The sequence below is a fragment of the Sus scrofa genome, chromosome 14, assembly GCF_054392235.1.
Source record: "Sus scrofa isolate SSC_HxYL_T2T_F1_AM1 chromosome 14, Sscrofa_HxYL_maternal_Yorkshire_Landrace_v2.0, whole genome shotgun sequence".
Taxonomy (NCBI): Eukaryota; Metazoa; Chordata; class Mammalia; order Artiodactyla; family Suidae; genus Sus; species Sus scrofa.
The window spans coordinates 158,384,704-158,407,101 of record NC_139396.1 but is presented as its reverse complement, the minus strand read 5'-3'; the positions used below and the strand labels follow the sequence as shown (position 1 = coordinate 158,407,101).

The following is a 22,398-nucleotide window of genomic DNA, read 5'->3' as shown; positions in this document are numbered from 1 at the left end:
ACGCGGGGAACCTCAAGATGTGCCTGCGTGGGGACCGCCCAGGGGCTCACGCCAGATCAGTCCCAGGGGATTAAGGCCTTCATCGGGCCTTTTCATCTGCTCTGGATGAGCCCGTTGAGCGGGAGGCCGCCCTCGACCACCTGGAAGCGCATCATCACAGATACAAACACGGTTTGTGTTTTGCTGCCCTTTGGCTTTTCACGTGGCCTTTCCTGCATCACTTGGACGTGCTGGTGAACTAGAGGACCCCTCTGGGCTCTGGCCAGTCACCTCCCATACGTCGGATTCACTCATCATTTGGTCCCTGGGACTTTGCAGAACAGATAGCAACACGTCGGTGCCGGAGTCAGGATTAGCTGTTGGGCGGATCCAGGCCTGGTCTGGCCAGCACGTCCGTCTGTGCTATGTCAGGGCTGCTCTTTCCCAGGGCCTTGACCTTCGTCCTTAGATCTGTGCCTTCTGCCCTTGGCTCGCTCACCGACAGAGGACCAGAACAAAAACTGGCTGATGCCGATGATGCGGGCTAGGTCTGGAGACTGCCCGTGAGCCCAGTGCTCCTCACTGGGTTCCCAGTGGGTGTGCTTCTGGGCCGACAGGGCAGTTCACATGCAGTTAGCTGGGCAACACCAGGGCTCGCCTGCCTGGCGAGCTACGTTGAAAATCTCTTCCTTTTAATAAGTGCGTGGAGTCCATTGTGTTTGTGACATGACTGATGTTCGGTGCCAACTTTGTCATAATTTTAGAATTTGTGTTTTGTTGTATTTGCTCTGTTTCTCTAAGATATGTACTCATTGCCTTTTTTTTTTTTTTTATTTGTACTTTTTTCGTGGCTTTTAAGAATGTTTGGATCTTTGTTCTAGTGGTTACATTTGTCTGGAACCTGTCCGAATGTCCTTTGCTCCAGTCCGAGAGCAGCTGAGGGGACAGGAGAGGCTGGGAAACCCGAAGGCTGACCTGGGCGTCTCCAAACTGTTCTGAGAACAGTTCTGTTCCCCTGAGGGGCGCACGGCAGCACTGCTTGTCCCTCCACTTTGACGGCCTGATTGGCCAGTGACGCTGAGCCCCTGGAGGGCTTGAGAGCGGGAGCCCTGACGGGCTGGTACAGACAGTCTGTGTCCTTTTCTCCCCGCCTCGGGGGTCCAGGTGGAGCCCCATCAGCCTCTGAGTAGTCCAGTGAGGAGCAGAGCCCCTCGGGTTGGCTCTGGCATGTACCTTGTGCTGCACCCCCCAGGAAAGGGGCTCCTTGGCAGGTTCTGTTTCAGGTCAGAGGTGAGGTCTGAGGCTCAGCGTCTCTAGCTTCGTTCACTGATTTCCCCTATTCTCTGGACAAGGTCCTAGGTGTTGTCAGTGCTGGCATTGGTAGGTCACATTTTTGGTAGCGAGGTGCTAAGTCACAAAAATTTGTTTTCGTTGTTTCTTTACTGCGCTATAACCTAAGCGCAGGTAGTTCTCAAAGTGTGGTTCCTGGAATAGCAGCCACAGGACCCCAGCCTGGGCCCCACTTCATACCTGCCTCAAGGGAAACGCTGGAGCTGGGCTGCCCCGGATTCTGTTTTTGTTTTTTTTTTGTCTTTTTAAGGCTGCCAGGCTAGGGAAGCAATCGGAGCTGCAGCTGCTGGCCTACACCACAGCCACAGCACCACTAGATCCGAGCCACATCTGTGACCTACACCACAACTCAGGGCAATGCACTTGACCCACTGAGCGAGGCTGGAGATCGAACCTGCATCCTCATGGATGCTAGTCAGATTGGTTTCCACTGAGCCATGATGGGAACTCCTGGATTCTGGGTTTTAACAAGACCTACCTATGATTCTTCTTTTTAAATTGGAATATAGTTGATTTACAGTGTATTCGGTGTACAGCAAAGGGATTCAGTTATGTGTGTGTGTGTAAATATATATATATACACACACACACATATTCTTATTCAGATTCTTTTCCCTTACAGTTTATTATTCTTTATTGAATAAATTTCCCTGTGCTGGCTTTGTTGTTTATCTATTTTACACTGAGTCTGTTCATTTCAAGTTCCTAATGTACCCGGCTCCTCTACACACTTCCCCATTGGTAACCGTAAATTTATTCTCGGTGTCCGTGAGTCTGCTTCTGTTTTGTAAGTAATTCATCTGTATCATTTTTTAGATTCCACTTGTGAGTGATGTTGCATGATGATGTTTGTCTTTCTCTGTCTGACTTAGTAGGTTAATTTCTAGGTCCATGCATGTTGCTGCAAATGGCATCATCTCATTTTTAATGGCTGAGCAATATTCCACTGTCTAGATGGACCAAGTCTTTATCCATTCATCTGCCAGTGGACATTTAGGTTGTTTCCATGCTTGGCTATTGTAAATAGTACTGCTGTCAACATTGGGATGCAAGTATCTTTCCACATTGGCGTTTTCAGCTTTTCTTGATAGATGCCCAGGAGTGGGATGGCTGGATCATATGGTAACTCTATTTTTCGTTTTTTAAGGAATGTTTACCCGTTTTCCATTATGGCTGCTCGCTCCAGTTTATGTTCCCACCAGCAGTGCAGGCGGGTTCCCTTTTCTCCAGCATTTATCTTTGTAGGCCTTCTGTGATTCGGCTGCATATGCCCCACTGACCTGGCCAGTCCAGACCCGAACCTGGACGGGTGGATTTGGATCATTTAGTCAGACTTGTGTTTGGTTTTGAGTAACTGCACATCCAAAGAGGAGTGGTTTGAAAATGCTAGGGTTTAGTTTTGTTGTCAGAGAAGTCCTGGTGTGGGCAGTCTGGGCCAGGTCTGGCAGACCCTCACTGTCCCTGGAAACTCAAGCCTCGGGCTTTCTGCTTCACTTTCCTTCCAGTGTGACCCTCATCCTTATGCTTATAGGAGAGTTGCCACGATTCCAGCCATCACGTCCACATCCACCATGAATACCAACTGGACATCTCCTCTTGAGACCTTCCCAGAAGTTCCCCCAAACTGCTTGTATCTCACTGGCCAAAGCAGTAGTCTACCACACACCAAAATGTGGTTTTCAGCTGGGCCCATTATCATCTTGAACAAAATGAGGATTCTCTAAGAAAGACAACAACAGATATTGACCAGACAACCAACTGAGTCTGCCACAGAGATGGTGGGGACTTGAGGTCTTCAGTGAAGACGCTAAAGGCACGGAGAGAGTAGCACTCTGGGAGCGGAAAGCGGTGTTGGCTATAGTCAGAGAGAGGGAGGTTTTAATTTACTGGCTCAGAGGAGAAGCAGCTCTGGGTAGGGGTACATTTCAGGTATGCCATGTGGTTGTAGCAGTGGGAACTGGAGTGGAGGGGGTGGTTCTGGGTCGTAGCCAGGGCTGGAGTGGTGATATTTGTCCTGGGTTATAGGAGTGGAGGAATAGTCATTGGCTATAGGAGTGGGTGTGATACCGTTGGTTGTAGCAGGAATGGGGTAGAGACGATGGTGATTGGTTGTGGCGTGTGGCGTGGAAGTGATGGTCATTGGTTACAGGAGGGGCTGGAGTGAGTGGCCCTTGACACAAGATCAGGACTTTTGTTCTTTTCTCTGTTGCATCCCGGTCGCTCTAGAACAGTACCTGGTACATAGTAGGTACACAGTAGATGTTGACTTGAAGCTCAAGAAGGAGGTCAAGCAATGTCTTTGAAAGCGTGAGTAATGGGTAATAGTCTTACCTGGAACCTCGTTAACCCTCAAACACACACACACACACACACACACACACACACACACACACACACGGATGAGAGTTGGCCCTGAGTGGACTGTTCCCTCTGCAAGGGGCTTAACCAAGATTCGTCCCTGCTGCACCCTTTGGCACATGTCAGGTCAGTTTGATTTTTTTAAAGCAGTTTTTACCATGCCGCATCACCTGCTTGGTGGTTCTCAGAGTGCCCAGGAAAAGCAGGAGGAGGAGGAGGAGAGATGAGATCCTGCCAGGATGATCGAACAAATGGAAAGGTGGCCATCAGTCTCAAAAACACTCCCAAACAATAGCATGTAAATGAACCTGTGTGCTGCTGTACCACTGCTGTGGCAGAGGGCGATGCTGTCTAGTTACAGCTACTTCCCATGTGGAAATGAAAGAAAGGGCAAAGTCCCGTCTTACTCTGCTAGGAATGTGCCAGGCCTCCCAGAAAACCACTCTGAACATTTTTGTGAGTGACAGATTGTTGATGATTTTTATTTGTTTTTATTTCAAATTCGACAGTGATCGTGCATTGCTTTTGTAATTTAACAAGTGTTTTTTAAAAGGAACTATGGCTTACTGAAAAAGTTGTTACCTCAAGTAGTCACTTTTGGACACTTTAGCAACAGTTTCAAGAAAAGCTTAAAATGTTTTCTCTGTGCTTTGAGAATCTGAGTCATGCTTTTTGGGGGTAAAGGATGCTGGGGAAGTTGACAATCTGGGGCTCTCTTTCCTCAGTGTAAGGCAGAAAGGTATGGTCTCATCATGAACTAGAACTTCTTTATCACCTACAAGAGAGCCAGGTAATCCTTTTATTAGCAAAAGGCAGCTGTGTACGTGTGTGTTTGGGTGTGGATGTGGATTTTATTTTGGCCTTCCAGATCTGTTGTGTATCTTTTGAGATTTTTGTTCAACCCATCTTAAGACTCTGGGATTATGACATAATTGGAAAAACAGCTCTGTCTGGCTACCAGTATCCATTCTAGATACTTTCTTGGCGGTAGGATAACCCATGTTCTTCTTTGCAGCAACTGCATGAATGAGCCTTTACGGTAAATGAGAGTCATGTGCCAATCCTCACATGGAAAGTTTTTCTTTTTTTTTAGGTGAAGGATAATTGATTTGCAAGGTCGTTAGTTTCAGGTGTATAGCCCAGTGATTCAGTTATATATATATATGCACATATATATGAATATATGTATAGACGTGCTTTTTCTGATTCTTTTTCCTTATAGGTTTTCACAGGAGGTTGAGGAGAGCGCTGTGCAATGCAGCAGGTCCTTGTTGGTTGTCACCTTTAGATACTGTAGTATGTGTATGTTCACCCCAAGCTCCTCTAAAACTTAGCCCTCCCTATCTTTCCCCCTTTGTTAGCTGTAAGTTTGTTTTCTATGCCTGTGGGTCTGTGTATGTTTTGGAAGTAAGTTCATTTGTATCTTTTTTTTTTAGATTCCACATAGAAGTGATATCATGTATCTTATATATATGATATATACGTCATATGTGTCTTTATCTGCCTTACTTTGCTTAGTATGATCATCTCCAGGTCCATCCATGTTGCTGCAAATGGCATCATTTCAGACTTTTTACGGTTGAGTAATGTTGCATTATACACACACACACACACACACACACACACACACACACCCCACACACACCTTCTTTATTCATTCCTCTGTCAGTGGATGCTTACGTTGCTTCCATGTCTTGGCTGCTGTAAATAGTGTTGCCATGAACATAGGGGTGTGTGTATCTTTTCAAATTATCACTTCCTTCAGGTGTATGCCCGGGAGTGGGATTGCAGAATCATATGGTAACTCTCTTTTTGGTTTTTTTTTAAGGAACCTCCCAACTGTTCTGCATAGTGGCTGTAACCCACATGGTATCTTGAAACTTGACCCTAGAACATTCCATTATGAACATGCAGCATTTTCCCCCTTGAATTCTGTATTCCTCTGATTACGGCGTTCTTCCAATCCCGGGCTTGCATGTTTTTGTCCTAACATTGTATTGACCTCCTGACATCGGTTCTTGGCACTCCCTCCCCTACTCCCAGTCTGCTCTGGGTTCCAGAAAGGGAAGGCCCTATGCCGAGGCCAGTGGCTACTGCCATTGCTTTTTCCGAGTCGGTTTCACTTCTTGGTTCTCACCTCTCCCCTCTTACGTCTATTCTTTAGGGAGAAATGCTTGATGCGTATGGCAGAAGTAAACCTATTGAGTGTCTAGGAAGGGCTGGCATGCACAGGAACTCTTGTTTCCTGAAGCGGAAAGAACTGGCTCGTGTGCTTCCCCTGGTCGCGCTGTCTTTGGATGCCCCTTCGTCCTGGCCGATGATCTGCAAGCTGAAGTCTGTTCCCTGGATTTCTGCTTGCTTCTCTTTCCTCTGGCTGAAGGCTCCGGCACTGCTCCTGGTGTGTGGATTGGCTTGGGGACCTGGGGATCCCAAACCCGGCTCCTCCTCCACCTCCTCTTCTTTCTCTCTGTTTATCCCATTTGCTGCCCCCGCCTCCCCCTTCTGACTCCCCGCCTGGACTGCAACATCTCTAGATAGAAATTTAACAGAAATGTGCTGAAGCAATTAGCGGCTGATTTTAAACAGAAGTCTAGATGGGGTGCGAGGCAGGGTACCACATGGACACCCATTTACACTTGAGGAAATCGAGTTTCAATCTGCAGCCAAAAGATGAAGCCTTGGCCAGTTAAAATGAAAACAAAAAAAAAAGACAAAAAAACCCCCTAGAGAAGTTATCCACATCCACCAGCCTTGTCTAGGGTAAAAGCTTGTGCTTTGCTTTCTCTATTTATTGTTTCTCTGAGGGGAATCACTATCTCTACTTTCTTTTCTTTCTTATTTTTTTTTTTTTTATAGGGCTGTACCCTTGGCATATGGAGCTTCCCGGGCTAGGAGTCAAACCGGAGCTACAGGTGCCGGCCTATGCCACAGCCACAGCCATGTGGGATCTGAGCTGTGTCCACACCCACACCCCAGTTCATGGCAATGTGGGTTCCTTAACCCACTGAGCAAGGACAGGAACCTCATGGATCTTCGTTTGGTTCATTAACCACTGAGCCAAGAAGGGACCTCCTCTATTTTCTTTTATTCATCTTCTGTGTATTGTCATTACAGGTAGTTTAAAAGAGGGGGGGAAAACAACAAGCCAGCATCACCTGCTAGAGAAGTTGTGTGCATCTTCAAGTCCCAGTTTTACTGGCTCTTCCTCTCTAGTGATTTCTGCATCCATCGTGCGCATGTATTGAACAGAGACTCCCCTGCATTTCCCCTCAGCGGCGGCCTCCTGCATCCCTGTGTCAAAACTGGGGACAGCAAAACCCCGTCTGAAGCGGGACGTTTCCGCGATTCACCCTAAGGCGCCACTTATACTAGCTTTTCATTCGACGGACACTCAGTCCTATCAAGGTCCCATCAAGCTCCCATCAGGCTCCCGTCTTTGATTTCCAATGAGATGCAGTTAGGGGTTTGCTGGAGGGGAGCCCTCGGGGAAGCAGGGAGGTGAGATGGGTAAACGATGTGTAAAATGTAGACCCTAGAGCTTTCAAAAGGAGGTCACGGGTGGAGGGGAGCCTGGGGCCCCGCAGGGCAGTGGCACAGAACGTCAGACCTTTGGGCAATGCTGAGCCTCGCCTGTAGTTGAATTGAGGAACTGATGTATGTTGTTGATGACCCAGAAACAGCAACACAAACGAGTGACTGTATCTCTAAGACAGTCCGTTGTAAGATGGTCCAGCGTGCGAGGGAGGAGATCTCACCCTCAAAAAACAGGATGATGGGGGAGAAAATGTGGTCCTGGATTCAAGGAAGCCGACTTTGCTTGTGGTCGTCTCTGGTTGGTTGACTGTTTTCAGAGGCAGAAGGTACTTGGACCCAAACCCTCAGAGATCTTTCTAGAGAACTGGGTTTTGGCTTGGACACCAAAACATCTGTAACAAATGCAAACCCATTTGGAGAAAAATGACTCTAAAATGCGTTGTCTGTGTTCCTTAGCTGCCGTGGACTGGTACGTGCCCGCAGACGGGGATGCTGTCTGGGCCCCTGGGTGGTTTTGAGGTTTTCTTCTTGTCCTTTGAGATCCCACCGGCAGAGTCCGGCCGCCTTGCTGGTTCCTTCCTTGACATTTCTCTCCACTTGCTCACCTGCTCTTGGGAGCCGAATTGGCCGCAGTTATTAGATTTGTGTGCCAGCGAGGGGCTAGCGGTTCAGTAGGAGCTCATCTGAGAACACGAATGACTGTGTATCACCTTAATATTTGGGAAGAAGCAGGAAAATAGCTTTTTCTATCACATCGGTTCATTACAACACTTTCTGGCCAGTGGAGGCAATGCGTCTTGAGACCCAGGCAGCTTTTTCTCATTCTGCACGAAAGGTCTGCCTGGCCTGGCCTCTTCTCGGCTGGTCTCGAGGCTGGGTCTGCGAGGTCCCGCTCTCCCCTCCCTGCCCTGCCCTTGGGGCGGCTCAGGGCCCACGTTTCAGCACAGAGAAGGGCCCTGCGGGAGCTCAGCCTTGAGTCTGCCATCGGATGAGGCAAGGTCAGGGCCAGAAAATCGGTGCCACCCGCTCCCCAACGGTGTTCCTGCCCGCCAGCCCTGACCAGTGCCCTGGCCGTGGTCAGCCCTTGTTTTCAGGACTCGTCTGTCCCCCAAAAGGTAACCCATCAGCTCTCAGCGAGAAGATGCCCAGCTGCTCTGCTCAGCGCTCTTCTCATGAAGCTCTCTCCCAGTGGATGCAGCCAAGTCCTTACCTTCACACAGCTGGCTTTGTGCTGGCTTGAGGATTTTTGGTATTGAAAATATATTGTTGGAGTTCCCATTGTGATTCAGCGGGTTAAAAACCCAACTAGTATCCATGAGGGTGTGGGTTCCATCCCTGGCCTCCCTCAGTGGGCTAAGGATCCGGCGTTGCCGCAAGCTGCGGTGTGGGTTGCAGATGCGGCTTGGAGTCTGTATCTCCGATTTGACCCCTAGCCTGGGAGCTTCCATATGCCAGTGGTGTGGTCCTAAAAAGAAAAAAGGAAAATATACTGTTTAGGGGTACCTGTGTAGGTGGGAAAATTATAGACAAAGGCAGTGGATCAAGCAGCACAAAATTTAGGCGAGTCGTTAGTTCCGTCTGGGTAGGTAATGCTCCAGGAGGGGCTCAGACAGGAAAGCCAAGGGAAAGTTCTACTTCTTAATCTAGAGGGGTTCATGGCATACTGATACCTTTAAATTATGCATATAATGCATTTCACAACCGAAAAATGAGCTTCAGAGGAGCACAGGTGAGCACGGTGGTGGTCCAGGAGCCCAGCTCTGAGTCCTTCTCCCTCATTTGAGTTACTGTTCTCTGTCTTTTTGTTTTTATAGGTTTTTGGTGTGGTGACCTTTTTACAGATAATAGAGTTATAGCCTCTCTTACTTCTGGTGTCTGCCCCCCCTTACGGCTGAAGTCAGTATGGGGGCTTGCTGTAGGCTTCCTGATGGGAGGGGCTGGTGCCTGTCCCCTGGTAGGTGGGGCTGATTCTAATCCCTCTGGTGGGTAGGGCTTCATCTCTGGATGGGAATAGAGGCAGCTGTGTGCCTGAGGGGTCTTTAGGCAGCTGTTTGCTGAGCGGTGGGGCTGTGATCCCGCCTGGATTGTTGTTTGCCCTGGGGCTTCTCAGCACTGACGGTAGGGCCAGATTGTCCCCAAATGGCCACCTCCAGAGAAAGGCACACTGCTGAATATTCCCGAGAGCTTTGCCTTCAATGTCCTTCCCTCACAACAAGCCACATTCACCCCTGTTTTCCCAGGATGGCCTCTAAGAACTGCAGTCAGGTTTGACCCAGTTTCCTAAGGAGACTTTGCTTTGCCCTGGGACCCAGTGCACGTGAAAGTCTGTGTGTGCCTTTTAATATTGGGGTCTCCGTTTCCCCCAATCCCGTGGACTCCTGCACACAAGCCCCACTGGCCTTCAATGACAGATGCTCTGGGGGCTCTTTCTCCCAGTGCCGGATCCCCACATGTGAGGGTTTGATGTGGGGCTCAGAACTCTCACTCCTGTAGGTGAGTCCCTGCGAACCAGTTAGTTTCCAGTCTGTGGGGCTTCCCACTGGGGAGGTGTGGGGTTGTTTATATCATGAAATCACCCCTCCTACCTCTTGATGTGGCCTCCTCTTTGTCTTCTGGAGCAGGGTATCTTTTTTAAGGTTTCTGGTCCATTTGGGTGAAGATTGCTCAGCCTTTAGTTGTGAATTTTGCTGTTTTTAGGAGAGAAGTTGAGCTCCAGTCCTTCTATTCCACCATCTTAATCCCATCTCCCCAAGTAAAAAAATCTCAGCTCTGAGTCCAGAGCGGAGCTTACTCGATGGACTTCAGGACTGGGGGAGATTCTCCTGGTTGGTTTGGGTTTACCTCCTGGGACGTGGCTCAGTCCCGCATAGGTGCCTTGGCTGGACCGTGGAGCTATAGAGCATCCAGCACGAGGCAGCCGTGTTTTAAGAAGGGAGAAGGGATGTTGCTGTTGAAAGGAAACCTGTGATGCCCCTGCCCCTCCCAGTGTCAGGCTCAGGAAGCAGGCTTTGGGTTTCAGGCCAAGAAACAGAAACACCTGGCAGAGACTGCTGCTTTATTCAATTTCTCCTAAGACGGGCGGAGCCCGCAGTGGTGGTGGGGCGGGGGGTGGGGGCATGTAGTTTATAATTGGGGCTCTGGAGTCCTGCTGTGGTTCAGCAGGTGAAAGACCTGATATTGTTTCTGTGAGGATGCGGGTTTGCTCCCCGGCCTGCTCAGTAAGTTTAGGATCCCGCATTGCCTCAAGCTGTGGTGAAGGTCTCTGAGGCGGCTTGGATCCCATGCTGCGTGGCTGTGGCGCAGGCTCGCAGCTGCAGCTCCGATTCAACCCCTGGCCTGGGAACTTGTCACATGGGCAGCTGTAAAAATAAATAAAATAAAATCGGGTTATGAGTAGAGAACCAACAACACAGTCCAGCCTGCATGCAGAGCATGTGCGGAAAAACGATGCTGCTGTCTTGCCTTGCAAAGGGCCGCCTCTGGATCCTTCCATGGCTGCTAATGCTGCTTAGAATCCCCCAGAAGCCCTGGTTAATAAGTTGTCAGAAAAGGTTTCACCAACTTCATCCTACTTTGGGGGAGTTGTTTTAACCCTTTGAAGTCACAAGGGGAACCTCGGATTTGCATAGAATCATTCACGTAAGAATTGACATCAGACCAGATAGACGATTAATAATAGGAGTTAATTAATAGGTAGGTAGGCAGATACATAGAGAGATAGGTGGGTCTCCATGAGTCTATAAATAATACCCGAATTTAAAGCGTTCCAGAATGGAACTAGCAGACTGGGGCTCTGTCACTGATAATTTGGTGGGTTTTGATTCCTTTAGAGAACTTCTAATAAAAGGAAACAATGGAGAAAGAACAATTTTAAGATTTCTTTGTTTATATTTTATACTTATATGGAACGGACCAGTTTTTTTTGGGGGGGAGGGTTGCTTTTTAGGGCCACATCCATGACATATGGAGGCTCCTAGGCGAGGGGTCAAATCAGAGCTACTGCTGCTAGACTGTGCCACACCTGCAGCAACACGGGATCTGAGCTGCATCTGTGACCTACTCCACAGCTCACAGCAATGCCGGATCCCGGACCCGCTGAGCGAGGCCAGTGATTGAATCCATGTCCTCGTGGATACTAGTAGGATTCATTTCTGCTGCACCACAATGGCAGCTCTGGTCAGTTTTTAAAATACAGGCTTGGGGAGATTTTTCTGTACAAATCAACGAAGCCAGCTTTGCCATAGGAGGCCGTGTCTCTCTGCAAAGGACAAGGCTTGTAACAACCACCGTTTGGGGGGACTTTGATATTCCAGGCACAGGGACCCAGGGCGGCCCTTTACCTCATTTTTTTGTTTTGTGAGAGAGGACTCTGGACCCCCCCCCCCCCCCGCCTCGTTGACTCTCCTGCCTTCCATCCCACAGCCAGGAAGCCCACTGAGGGGACCCTCTGAGTTCCGTCTCTTCCTGCCCCCACCTCCCTCCCAGCCTTGCCACACTGTCCTTCCTGGCTGGGATGCCAGTTCTGGTGACAGAGGGTCTGGAATGAATTGCAGGCAAGTGACATTTTAAGAGTGGTCACACTCTAATCAGTGCCAGGTAGTCATGAACTCATTTCCTTTCTGTGGATGAGACATCTGAGAATCTATAGCAAGAATCTTCCAAGAATCTTGACGCATCATCTAGCGGTCCCCAGAATGTCTCCCTGCCCCTGGATGCAGGAGGTTTGCACGCCTCCCAGTGGCAGCCATGCCTGTGTCCCTCTTACAATACCTGGTAAAGGGTCACTGCCTTACTTAAAGTGAATAACTTGAGAAGTGTTACAGTGCATTCTGAAAGGACAAGGAGGAAGACAACAAAACAGGCAGTGAAAAGAAAGCCTCTCTCCCACCGCCAGTTGCTGGTCCTGCATTACCCTCTCCTGAGACACCACGGTTCCCAGCATCTTCTGGGTCCTTCCAGAGAGATTCTGAGCAGATAAGCCTTTACTGAGGAGGCAGGTCTGCCGCACTGTCTGCACATGGCCTTGTTCACTTGATCACATGTCTGGGATATGATTCCAGGTCTACCCAAGAGCATGTGCCCAGTTCTTTTCCACGGCTGCCAAGCGTGGAAGTACCGTCATTTAATAGTTTCCTACTGGTGGGCATAAGGGGGCTTCCAGACCTTTGATATGACAGTGTGGTGACACATTTTAGACCCATTGCTTTCTTAGAGGTGAGCACAGACACCTGGCCAGTTATCTTTGGCCTCTGTGCTTGCCTTTAGATGGAACCCGCATCAGTGTTTCTGGAATAATAAATGATACTAATGTTTATCAAATGCTTACTATGTATCAGGTAAAACCTGGATCATTATTTTATTAGAGTAGTACCTCGATTTTAATCTTCAGTATTTATATTAGTCATATACGTATGTTTATTATATAAAATATAATTATATAAATTATATTAAGTTTATTGCTTATTATTAAAATAGGTATATACAAGTACAATATAATAATAAAATTAAATACATATCTGTTATAGTCTCACCTCAGTTTTATACTTGAGGCCAGAGAGCACACACGTGGTGGGAGGTGGGATTTGAACGCAGGCATCTGGCCCCAGGGTCAGGAAGCTCAGTCACCCACTCATCTGCTGCCCAGAAGGTCTTTTGAGCTGCGATGGGCCACAGCAAGCTCAGTCCCTCGGAGCCGCATGAGGGATGGCTTCGTGTTAGAGGGGCTCCTGAGTGAAGCCCAGGGAAGCCCCGCAGGGACTGGTGATCACGTGCTCCTGCTGGGCGAGCACGTGCACTTCAGCGTCCGTGGCTCCCGCCCTCCCCAGGCTGCTGCCCATCTCCTGGTCTCTGGGAGCGTGTGGCGGGCAGAAGTCAGGACGTTAGATGTGGGCAGGTCAGATGTTTTGAGCACAACTCTCATTTTATTTTTAGTAGAAGCAAAAGCGTTTTCTGGAAGCAGCGAGAAGCAGCAAGGAGGAGCACGTGTGACTGTGTCGGCTCCCCCAGTGGAACAGAAACCTGCTAAAGATCTCCTTGCCGATGGGTCTAGTGCTCCAAGCAGCCGCTGTCAGTCTAGTGGCCTTTCTGAGCCCGCAGAGAGTCACCAGCGAGGCTTCCTGCAACCCAGGATCCCTTTAGCTGGGTTCCTCTGCCCCTTCCAAGATCTGTGCACAGCTCCACGGAAAGACCCTGGTGTTCAGATAGAAAGAGAGTTCCCCGCAGGTAAGGAGGAGGGAGGCGGGGCTGAGAGGCCTCTTCCTTGCTGTTCCCAGGAAGATGGTTGGTGCAGGGTCTTTCCGGGCCCTGGTTCACACAAGCTTCCCTTTTGAAGCTGCCCCCTGTTCCAACTTTGAGCAGAGAGGGAAGCAGGAGCAGCATGTTTAAATGGTGGGCGAGGAGTTCCCATCGTGGCTCAGTGGGTTAAGAATCCAAATAGCATCCCTGAGGATGTGGGTTTGGTCCCTGGCCTTGCTCTGTGGGTTAAGGCTCTAGCATTGCTGCAAGCTGCAGTGTAGGTCACAAATGTGGCTGTGGCGTAGGCCTCTGCTGTATCTCTGATTCAACCCTGAGCCCAGGAACTTCTATGTGCTGCAGGTCCAGCCCTGAAAAAAAAAAAAAGGAAAAAAAAAAAAAAACAGTGGGCAGGTTCTGCCTCCCAGTCACCCAGAAGGCAGCACCGCACGAGTCAGGAACTCCCAGCCCTACTGGACACCAGGCCAGCATCCCCTGAGCTTGTGAAAAAGAGGCCACTCCCAGGGGCCCGGCAGGCTGTTGTGCTGAGCTCAGGAAGCTTTGAGATGCTGGTGTGACGGCCGTGAGGGGCCATGGTGCCATGAATCTGGCTGTCGGGGTGACGGCACAGGGGTGCAGGCCCCACACATGCCCAACTCTTGATGAACACGAGTCCTCTGAGGTAGTTCCCCATCTCAGCATCTCACGGAGGAAGGGACCGAGAATTCAGACCAGGCCATCGTTTGTCTAAAGGCCAAATGGCTGACCCCTGTGAGTACTGCATGCCCATTAACACATAAAAGAACACAGAAAGAAAAAAGACCTATGGTGTGTTCTGTCAGAGGAAAATTAAGATTTCCTGTTGCTCTAAAGATGTTCCCAAAGAGCTGGGTGGGGATAAGGACGGAAAGGAAGATAGTAGATTTTAGAGAATGGGCTGTAATAACAGTTAGAATGGTTATGATAATTGAGAAAAATAATTTCTCTCGGAACCGAAGTAACTCTCTAGTTCTTTCTTCATTAATACATTAAAGAAGCATTTATTGACTACCCACTGTTTGCCGTCAAAGGAGCATTTATTAAACACCTGCTGTGTGCCAGGCACTGTGCTTGGTCCTTCCTGCCCTCTAGGTCTTGATCAGAGACAGTGCTGTGATCAGAGATGGGCCATAACTGTGTCTGTGCTGAGCAGTCAGGAACCTAAGGACAGATGCTCCAAGGCGGGGCTGGACAGAGACATCCCCCTCCAGGAAATGATCTTGAGAAAGCACTTGAAAGCTGATTAGAGACTTAAAAATCAGGCCGGGTGGTGAAGAGCATTGCAGGCTGAGGGGAAGGCACAGCAAAGCAGAGAATTGATGGAAAGAGCGTGCCTCTCAGGTTTGGGGTCCACGGGACCAGAATGCAGGGGTGGGAGGAGGCACGGCGTGAATCTAAGGTCACGGGGGCCAAGGAGGAAGGTCCTTATAAACTCACTAAGTCTAGGAATTCCCATTGTGGTGCAGTATCCATGAGGTTGTGGGTTGAGTCCCTGGCCTCGCTCAGTGGATCCGGGATCTGGCATTGCCGTGACCTGTGGTGTAGATCACAGACATGGCTTGGATCCCGTGTTGCTGTGGCCATGGTGTAGGCCAGCAGCTATAGCTCCGATTGGACCCCTAGCCTGGGAACCTCCATATACCGTGGGTGCAGCCCTAAAACGCAAAAAAAAAAAAAAACCCAAAAAACAAAACTAAGTCTAGACTGAAGGCAGGCCAAGTCCTAGAAGGGGAAGAGACCTCATTGGATTTACTCTAAAGGCAGCTGGGCAGTGTGGGGGATGGACAGGAGCGGGCCGGGCTGGGGGCTGGGACCCGGCCAGAGGTGAGTCCAGCCCGGGTCACTGGGGAGGACTGGCTACGCGAGTGGAGAATTTGAAGATAAAGGGCAGAGCCTGGAGGAGGATGAGTGTACTGGGACCGCCCCTGGGTGGTGGGGACGGATGGAGGAATCGGGCTTCCTGCGTGTGGGGTGAGCTAGCCCAAAGCTTCCCAACAAAGGCGAACAGTATGTGGAAGGTGTGATTAACTTGAGCCGGGGCAGCTGGGGGCAGGCAGGGCTTTGGGCTTGTGAGGCCTAAGGCAGGGATGGGAGGAGCCACAAGGAAATCTCCAGAAAGGACAGGGGCCAAAGCTTCGAAGAACAAGGGGGGGGTGATTAGAGAACCTCTGGGGAGCGTGTTGTTGGTAGAATCACAGTTGGCAGCTGCAGGTGGACATTGACCATGAATGAGCCAGGAGAAGGCTGGTCAGCTTGCAGGTAGCAGAGACCTCTGATGGAGACCGAGTGGAGAGGGAGCAGCCGGTCCAGACCAGAGAGGATCCAGGTGTGAGGAGCGGAGGTTATAACCGGAGGGTCAGATAAGAGTCCCGGGACCTTGGACCTGTGGTCAGGCGGGCCTCCCAGTGGCCACCTCTCTGCTCCGGACAGAACGAGGTCCTCCTGGGTACCTGGGCTGGCCGTATGGGAAGAGGCACGGGGACTCAGACATGGCCCAGCCCTCAAGGAGTCACCGGCTTAGGGGGTTAAAGCATCCTCTTACGGGCACCGTGATGCTGCGGAGTGGGTGGCGCGTGTTCCGTGGTGAAGCAGAGGCAGCAGGGTGGAGCCTCAGGAAGGGGAGGGCAGCTTCCTGAAAAATTCGGGCTCCGCCTGGAGGTGAGAGGTCACCAAGTGGAGGAATCACAGGGACTTTGTGGAGCTAGGAGGGCACGTGGCGGGGACGGAGGACGCCCCCACTGAGTTTCAGAACCGGGAGGTCTGCTGAGGCCGTGGCTGGGGGCGGGGAGCGGGGGGACCTCCACCTGGATGGGGGGCCAGGACGGGCATTGTGCTCCAGGCGGAGCTGTTAGTCAGTGAACGCGTATTAACCCCTCTTTCAAAGTCGCTTGAAGGCTGCCCTGCCCAAAGCGCTGTTGAGTCAGCTCATCTCCTGACCTTTCCCACCGAGGAAGGTCAGGATGGGACCAGATGCAGCGCCGAGCGAGATTCCAATTACGAGTGTAAAGCCAGGGGTGGTCCCCGGCAAGTGAAAGGGAGGGATAAATAATTGAACACCATTCCTCTTAGATCATTAGTGGAGCAAACATGAGATAAATTAATACCCGGTCCCCAAACAACCCAACGGTAATAACTGTACGGGACGCACTTAATCCGCAGCGCAGACCAGAGAGAGTTTCTTCATCTCGTGAGCAAAGGCAGCTTGAACGTCAGCGGCCCAGGGAAGGCCTCCACGGCGGACTTCGCCAGCCGCCAGCTCTGGCTGCCCACTTACGGCCCTCCCTGTGGCCAGGGCAGCCAGGGGTCTGTGATGAGGCGTGAGCTTGTTGGCTTAACGAGGCCCGTTAATAACCCACCGGCGTTTCCATTTTCAAGATTGCCCTCTGTGTCGAATGGTGTTGAGGAGGCGGGAGACACCACTCGGTGTCCTGGAAATCGATTCTCAATCTTCTCTCCCAGGAGACTACACGTGCTGTGACTTGGTTGTTAAAATAAAGGAGTGCGAGGAGACTGAGGACCCCACCACGCAGGAGCCCATGGCCCCCGAGCCAGCGCCCCCTGGGAGACCCGAGACCTGCCACCTGTCCGAAGAGTGTTCTGAGTACCAGCAGATGCCCACAAGCTCCTTGACCTTGCAGGTAGGGCTTTCCGTGCATCCCAGCTTGATCCCACGGAGGGGAGACCTTTCAACGCAGCCTCACGCCTGCTTCTGAGACCAGAGACCTGCCTCCACTTTCTGGTGGCTGTGTGACTCTGGGCAGGTCCCCGAACCTCTCTGGGCCTCTTTGCCACCATGTGAGTCATGGCAATAACATTCTTTCCGCCACCGGGCTGGAATGGGGATCGCATAGCATCCAGTGCCCTTGATTGGAGCCACCACAGCATTTGAGATCTTTCAGGTGCCCGGACCTTGAGGGGTCACTTCACGGGCATCAGGGCCTTCCATCCCGACGGCACCCCCATGAGGCGGGAGTTCTGTAACCCTGTCTTCAGATAAGGACAGTAAGCCTTTGAAAGACTAAGAAAGCCCCAAAGTCATGGGGTCATGAATTCAAGGAGATGGAGTTTCATTTGGTATCTTTTCCTAATTGAAGAAGTCATATGTACACATTTTTTAAAGTTCAAAAAATACACAGAAAGATTAGAAGGGCAAACACATGGAGTTCCCTGTCGTGGCTCGGTGGCTAATGAACCCAACTAGTATGCACGAGGATGCAGGTTCGACCCCTGGCCTCGATCAGTGGGTTAAGGATCTGGTGTTGCTGTGAGCTGCGGTGTAGGGCAAAGACCTGGCTCGGATCTGGCATAGCTGTGGCTGTGGCTCAGGCCAGCAGCTACAGTTTGAATTCAGCCCCTAGCCTAGGAACCTCCATTTTTTTAGGGTGCTTCTGGAAGACTTGTGATTGTTGTAAACCGCCCTGCAGCTGTGCAGCAGGCTCCACTGGCTTACCCTGCACCCCCACCCTCACCCCACAGGACCCCAAAGCAGGCTGAGCCTCCAGCCTTGGGGTGGCAGCCTAGGCAGCAGCCATGCCTGGGCCCACAGGGGCTCTCTCTCCAGGCCCTGGTGCCTGGGACCTGGGATTGGCCCCTTGGAGGCCAACCAGCCAAGAGCTCCATTCCTGGCACAGCGGCCAGGGCTACATCCATGACAGGGATGGAGCTGCGCACCCCCGCCCCTGCTTCTGGGAGCTCTGAGCTCCCCGGCAGCTGGGGGGGGATTGGGGCAGAGGACATTCCACTACAGCAGCTCCTTGGAGGACCTGTGCTGAGCACCTGCTGCATGCAGAGCTGGAGCACCGGCTGAGAGGGATGCAGTGTAGGTGAGACACAGCCCATGCCATCCGGGAGCTCACAGCCTAGGGTGACAGTAAACGAGGGTGAATCCCGCGTGCAGGGTCTCTCTGTGAAGGGCCACGATGCTGAGGCCGAACGGGAGACCCGCCAGAGTTTACCGGGATAAGCAGAACTTGAGCCAGTTGTGGGGGGAGGGGCATACTCCACGCAGGGTCCAGCCTGAACAGCGGTGTACAGGGCACAGCAGGTTAAGAGGAAGGAAGGCAGGGTGGGAAGAGCACAGGACTGTCGAAGCCAAGGGGTCACCATGTGACCTCCCAAATTACAATGAACCTCAGTTTTTGCCTCTGTCAAATGGGAATAAATATATCTGCCTTGCAGAATGGAAGCAGGGAGTTTCACAGCATGCGTACACCCAAAGCCCTGGGTTTAGACAAGTCAGTGGTGGTTATTCTTCTTCAGTAACCTGGGTGGGTGGTCAGTGCGTGCACGGAGGGGATGCAGTGAGCAGCAAGGCTGCTGGGGACACACGGGAATTCTGAGCTCCCCCACGGAGCTCTCGGAACCACTTCGGACAGCAAAGCTTCGCTGCCAGTGCTGGGTTCCTGGGAGGAGGAGCTGTCTCCGCTGGCTGCAATGACACTTGCTCCTGAAAAGACACATACTTCATGCCAGGTGGACGATCCGGTTCTGTGCTTTTACAGGCCTCCAGCCCCCAGCAGAAGCAAGTGACTCGTGATGCTGCCATTCCTTTGCCACCCATGCCACTTGGGAATGTGGGGTTCAGGGCATTCAGGTTTTGGCCTGTTGGAGATGGATGACTGGACGGGTGGCAGAGGGAATGGGTGGAGGTGTGCCTTTGTGCTCACAGTTTTGTTTTTTGGGGTTTTTTTTTTAATGGCTGCACACATGACATATGGAAGTTCCTCAGCTGGGGATTGAATCCAAGCTGCAGCAACCATGGATCCTTTGACCCACTGCTCTAGGCTGAGGTAAAACCTGCACCTCCGCAGCCACCGCAGATGCTGCAGTCAGATTCCTCTTCTTGCTTTTTTGCCCTTTCACATCTGCATCTGCAGCATAGAGACGTTCTGGGGCCAGCGGTTGAATTGGAGCTGCAGCGGCTGGCCTATTTCACAGCCACGGCCATGCCAGATCCAAGACGCATCTGCAGCCTACACCGCAGCTTGCAGCAATGCTGGATCCTTAACCCAATGAGCAAGGCCAGGGATCAAACCCGCATCCTCATGGAGACTATGTTGGGTTCTTAACCCACTGAGCCACGGCGGGAACTCCCCATTTGATGTTGAGAACTATGGTCATGCTGTGGGGACAGTCTTGATGCTGTCCAGGACTGGTCACCAGGACCCGTGTCATCAACGGGTCTGTTACCCTCTTTCCATGAGGTGGCGGGAGAAATTTGGGATGTGCTCCCACGCTGTCCTTACGATCAGCTTCTGGACCAAGTTGGAGGGGTGCTGCCTTCTGCATCACTTCTCCTAAAAATAAAATGTGTTCCCTGCTCCTCTCAGGAGGCACTGGAAGTCCGCAAACCTCAGTTCATTTCTCGCTCGCAAGAACGTCTAAAGAAGCTTGAGCACATGGTACAGCAGAGAAAAGCCCAGCAGAAGGAGAGCCTGGGCCAGAAGCAGAGTCTCCTTCCTGTCCGGGCCAACAAGAAGCAGTTCACCGTGCCCCACCCTCTCAGCGGTAAGTGAGCTGCAGGTGGTGTGGGGATGGAGAGGGCCGTGCTGGGGAGACGGCGGGATCCCGGGGCTGGGACGTACGCCCCACCTGATGGGCCACATGGTGCCCCCGACACATGCAGAACTCGTGGTCCCTCAAGTACCCAAACCTCAGCGTCAGGCAGCCGGCCCTGGGGGCCCAGGCCCCTTACTACACACGGGCACCGAATTCAGCAGCAATGCTTTGGGACACAACTTCATCATTTTAGCTGGGAAAGCAGCCACACAACCGTAGCAGCCCGAGTAGCCGGTTCAGATTCTTGGCTCCTGACAGATATTTGCAAGAGCTCCCCTTTGCCCTTTAGAGATTGCAAAACAGGTCTCGGGGTGAGGGGCCGACTCCGGCTTGTCTGCATCAACATTTGTCATCTCGAAACCCCTATCCTGCTGTGAGTCAGAGAAGGTATGGTCAGCTTCCCAAGCACTGGGAGGCCGCTGTCGCCCTGACCCCGTGAGGGCGACACTCACGGACTCACTGGGGACAGCGTGATCAGGAACCTTCGCTGGGCCAAGCCCCGTGCTGGGAGCCGGGGAGAGCATGGGGAGTGGCGCTGGCCTCGGTCCTTTCTTCGTGGAGCTTATAAACAGACTGTTAAAGCAGCAGAAATAACAAGAAGAGACAAGGGCAGAGATGGGGGCATGGGAGCATACGCTGATGGCCTGCCAACTCAAATCTCAAAATCCGGAGGCCTGGGGAAACCTGTTTTATTCCTTGGGAGAGAGGAATAAGATCCTTCTGCCTAGGAAAATGTTCTAGTCCCCAGGAGGGGAAATCCTGGGTATAATTCTGAATAACATCCTCGGGCGCAGTAACCATATTCAATAAAGCAGAGCTTAGCAGGTATGACCAGCTCCTATGGGGCATGGGGGGCAGAGGGCAGAGGGTGTTGTGATAGGATGCCTCTTAACCCCTCAGCCCCCCAGAGATCTGTTGGGGGGTCGTCAAGACCCCAGCAAGGGCGGACCTGAATGCATCCTTCTTGTGGGGAAGGATTTAGCGGCTACCTGCTGCTTGGCCAGTGCCCACTTTCCGGGATGCTGAGAAAAGGAAATCAACAAAAGGGGTGTGCAGGGCCCGCCCCCACGTGAAAACGCGTCTCCTGCTGGTGTTCGAAGCCGGTCGGCCTACCTAGGCTCTCTTTGGATGTGTTCTCTGGCAGCTCTTGAGTCTCCGGCTCCACACGGCAGTCTGGGATCAGGTGCAGACTCTTCTCGTGTGGCTCTGACGGACCAAGTCTTGGCCACACCTGGGGGGTCTCCTGGGGCCTTCAACGTCCAGGCTTGTCCTGAGGAACCCATGACATGTAGGTCCCTTGGCCTCAACATTTTAAAGATCCTGCTTAATGAAAATGGTCAGATATAGACAAATGTGTTGTCAGCAGGTATAAACCAGTGTCAGGGTGGAGCTCAAGACAGGTGCACACAAAAAAAAGGTGTCCCGGAGCCTTCCTTTTCAGTCCGCTCCTGTCACTTTGTGTAGGAGAAAATGAGGCCCCGTGGACATTTGCGAGCGTGTCGCATATGGCGCCATTCACCCCCGTCCTGAGGGCCAGCTCCCTTCCAGCTGTGCCATCATCACGGACCCCAATCCCAGCGTCCGGACCCCATCATCTCACCCATCGGAGGAATGCTGCCTCGGTCATCTGTGTTTCCTAGGGCTGCTGCAAAAAATGACCTAGATGAGATTGTAAAGTAACAGAACCTTATTCTTTCATAGTCCAGAGGCTGGAAGCCCAAAAGCCAGGTGTCCCCAGGGCTGAGTCCCCCAGGAGGCCCAGAGGGAGAACAAGTCGTCCTCTGGCCATCCTCCTCCTGGCGTTCCTTGGCATCGCTCAGCTGGTAGATGCACCACTCCCGTCCCTGCCTCCCTCTCCCCACAGCCCTGTTCTCTGTGCTTGTGTGTCTGCATTTCCTCTCCTTATAAGGCCACGGGACATTGGATGAGGGGCCACCCTTCTCCAGGAGGGCCTCATTTTAACATGCATGCATCTGCAAAGAGCCTGTTTCCAAATAAAGTCACCGTCACACATCCGGGGAAGGGGCCTTGAACCTGGTGAGCCCTGGTTCTGCCCACTCCATCATCTGCCTGTGATGTTTTGCCACAAACAGATTATCTTTTTACGAGTTCACGTTTCCTTTGAATGCAGATCTTTTTTCTTCCTTTTTTTTTTTTTTTTTCTGTTTAGGGCTGCCCCTGTGGCATATGGAAGTTTCCAGGCTAGGGGAAATCAGAGCTGCAGCAGCTGGCCTATGCCACAGCCATGGTTATGCAGGATCTGAGCCGCATCTGTGACCCAAGCTGCAGCTTGTGGCAAAATGCTGGATCCTTAACCCCCTGAGCAAGGCCAGGGGTTGAACCTGCGTC

At 51.6% G+C, this 22,398-nt stretch overlaps 1 protein-coding gene across 16 annotated transcripts in view; it reads left to right on the top strand.

Annotated features, from left to right (window-relative positions):
• C14H10orf90 (chromosome 14 C10orf90 homolog) overlaps window positions 1-22,398 on the top strand; it is a 235,829-nt gene that overhangs the window by 194,494 nt on the left and 18,937 nt on the right. For 9 of the 16 annotated variants that reach the window (XM_084995862.1, XM_013983872.3, XM_084995863.1 and 6 more), the window contains 3 exons: window positions 13,153-13,443; window positions 16,951-17,129; window positions 19,821-19,998. In XM_084995862.1, coding sequence (XP_084851988.1) covers window positions 13,153-13,443; window positions 16,951-17,129; window positions 19,821-19,998 — 648 coding nt within the window. The remainder of the gene's footprint in view (window positions 1-13,152; window positions 13,444-16,950; window positions 17,130-19,820; window positions 19,999-22,398) is intronic. The other 7 variants (XM_084995868.1, XM_084995860.1, XM_084995869.1 and 4 more) reach the window with 2 other exon arrangements.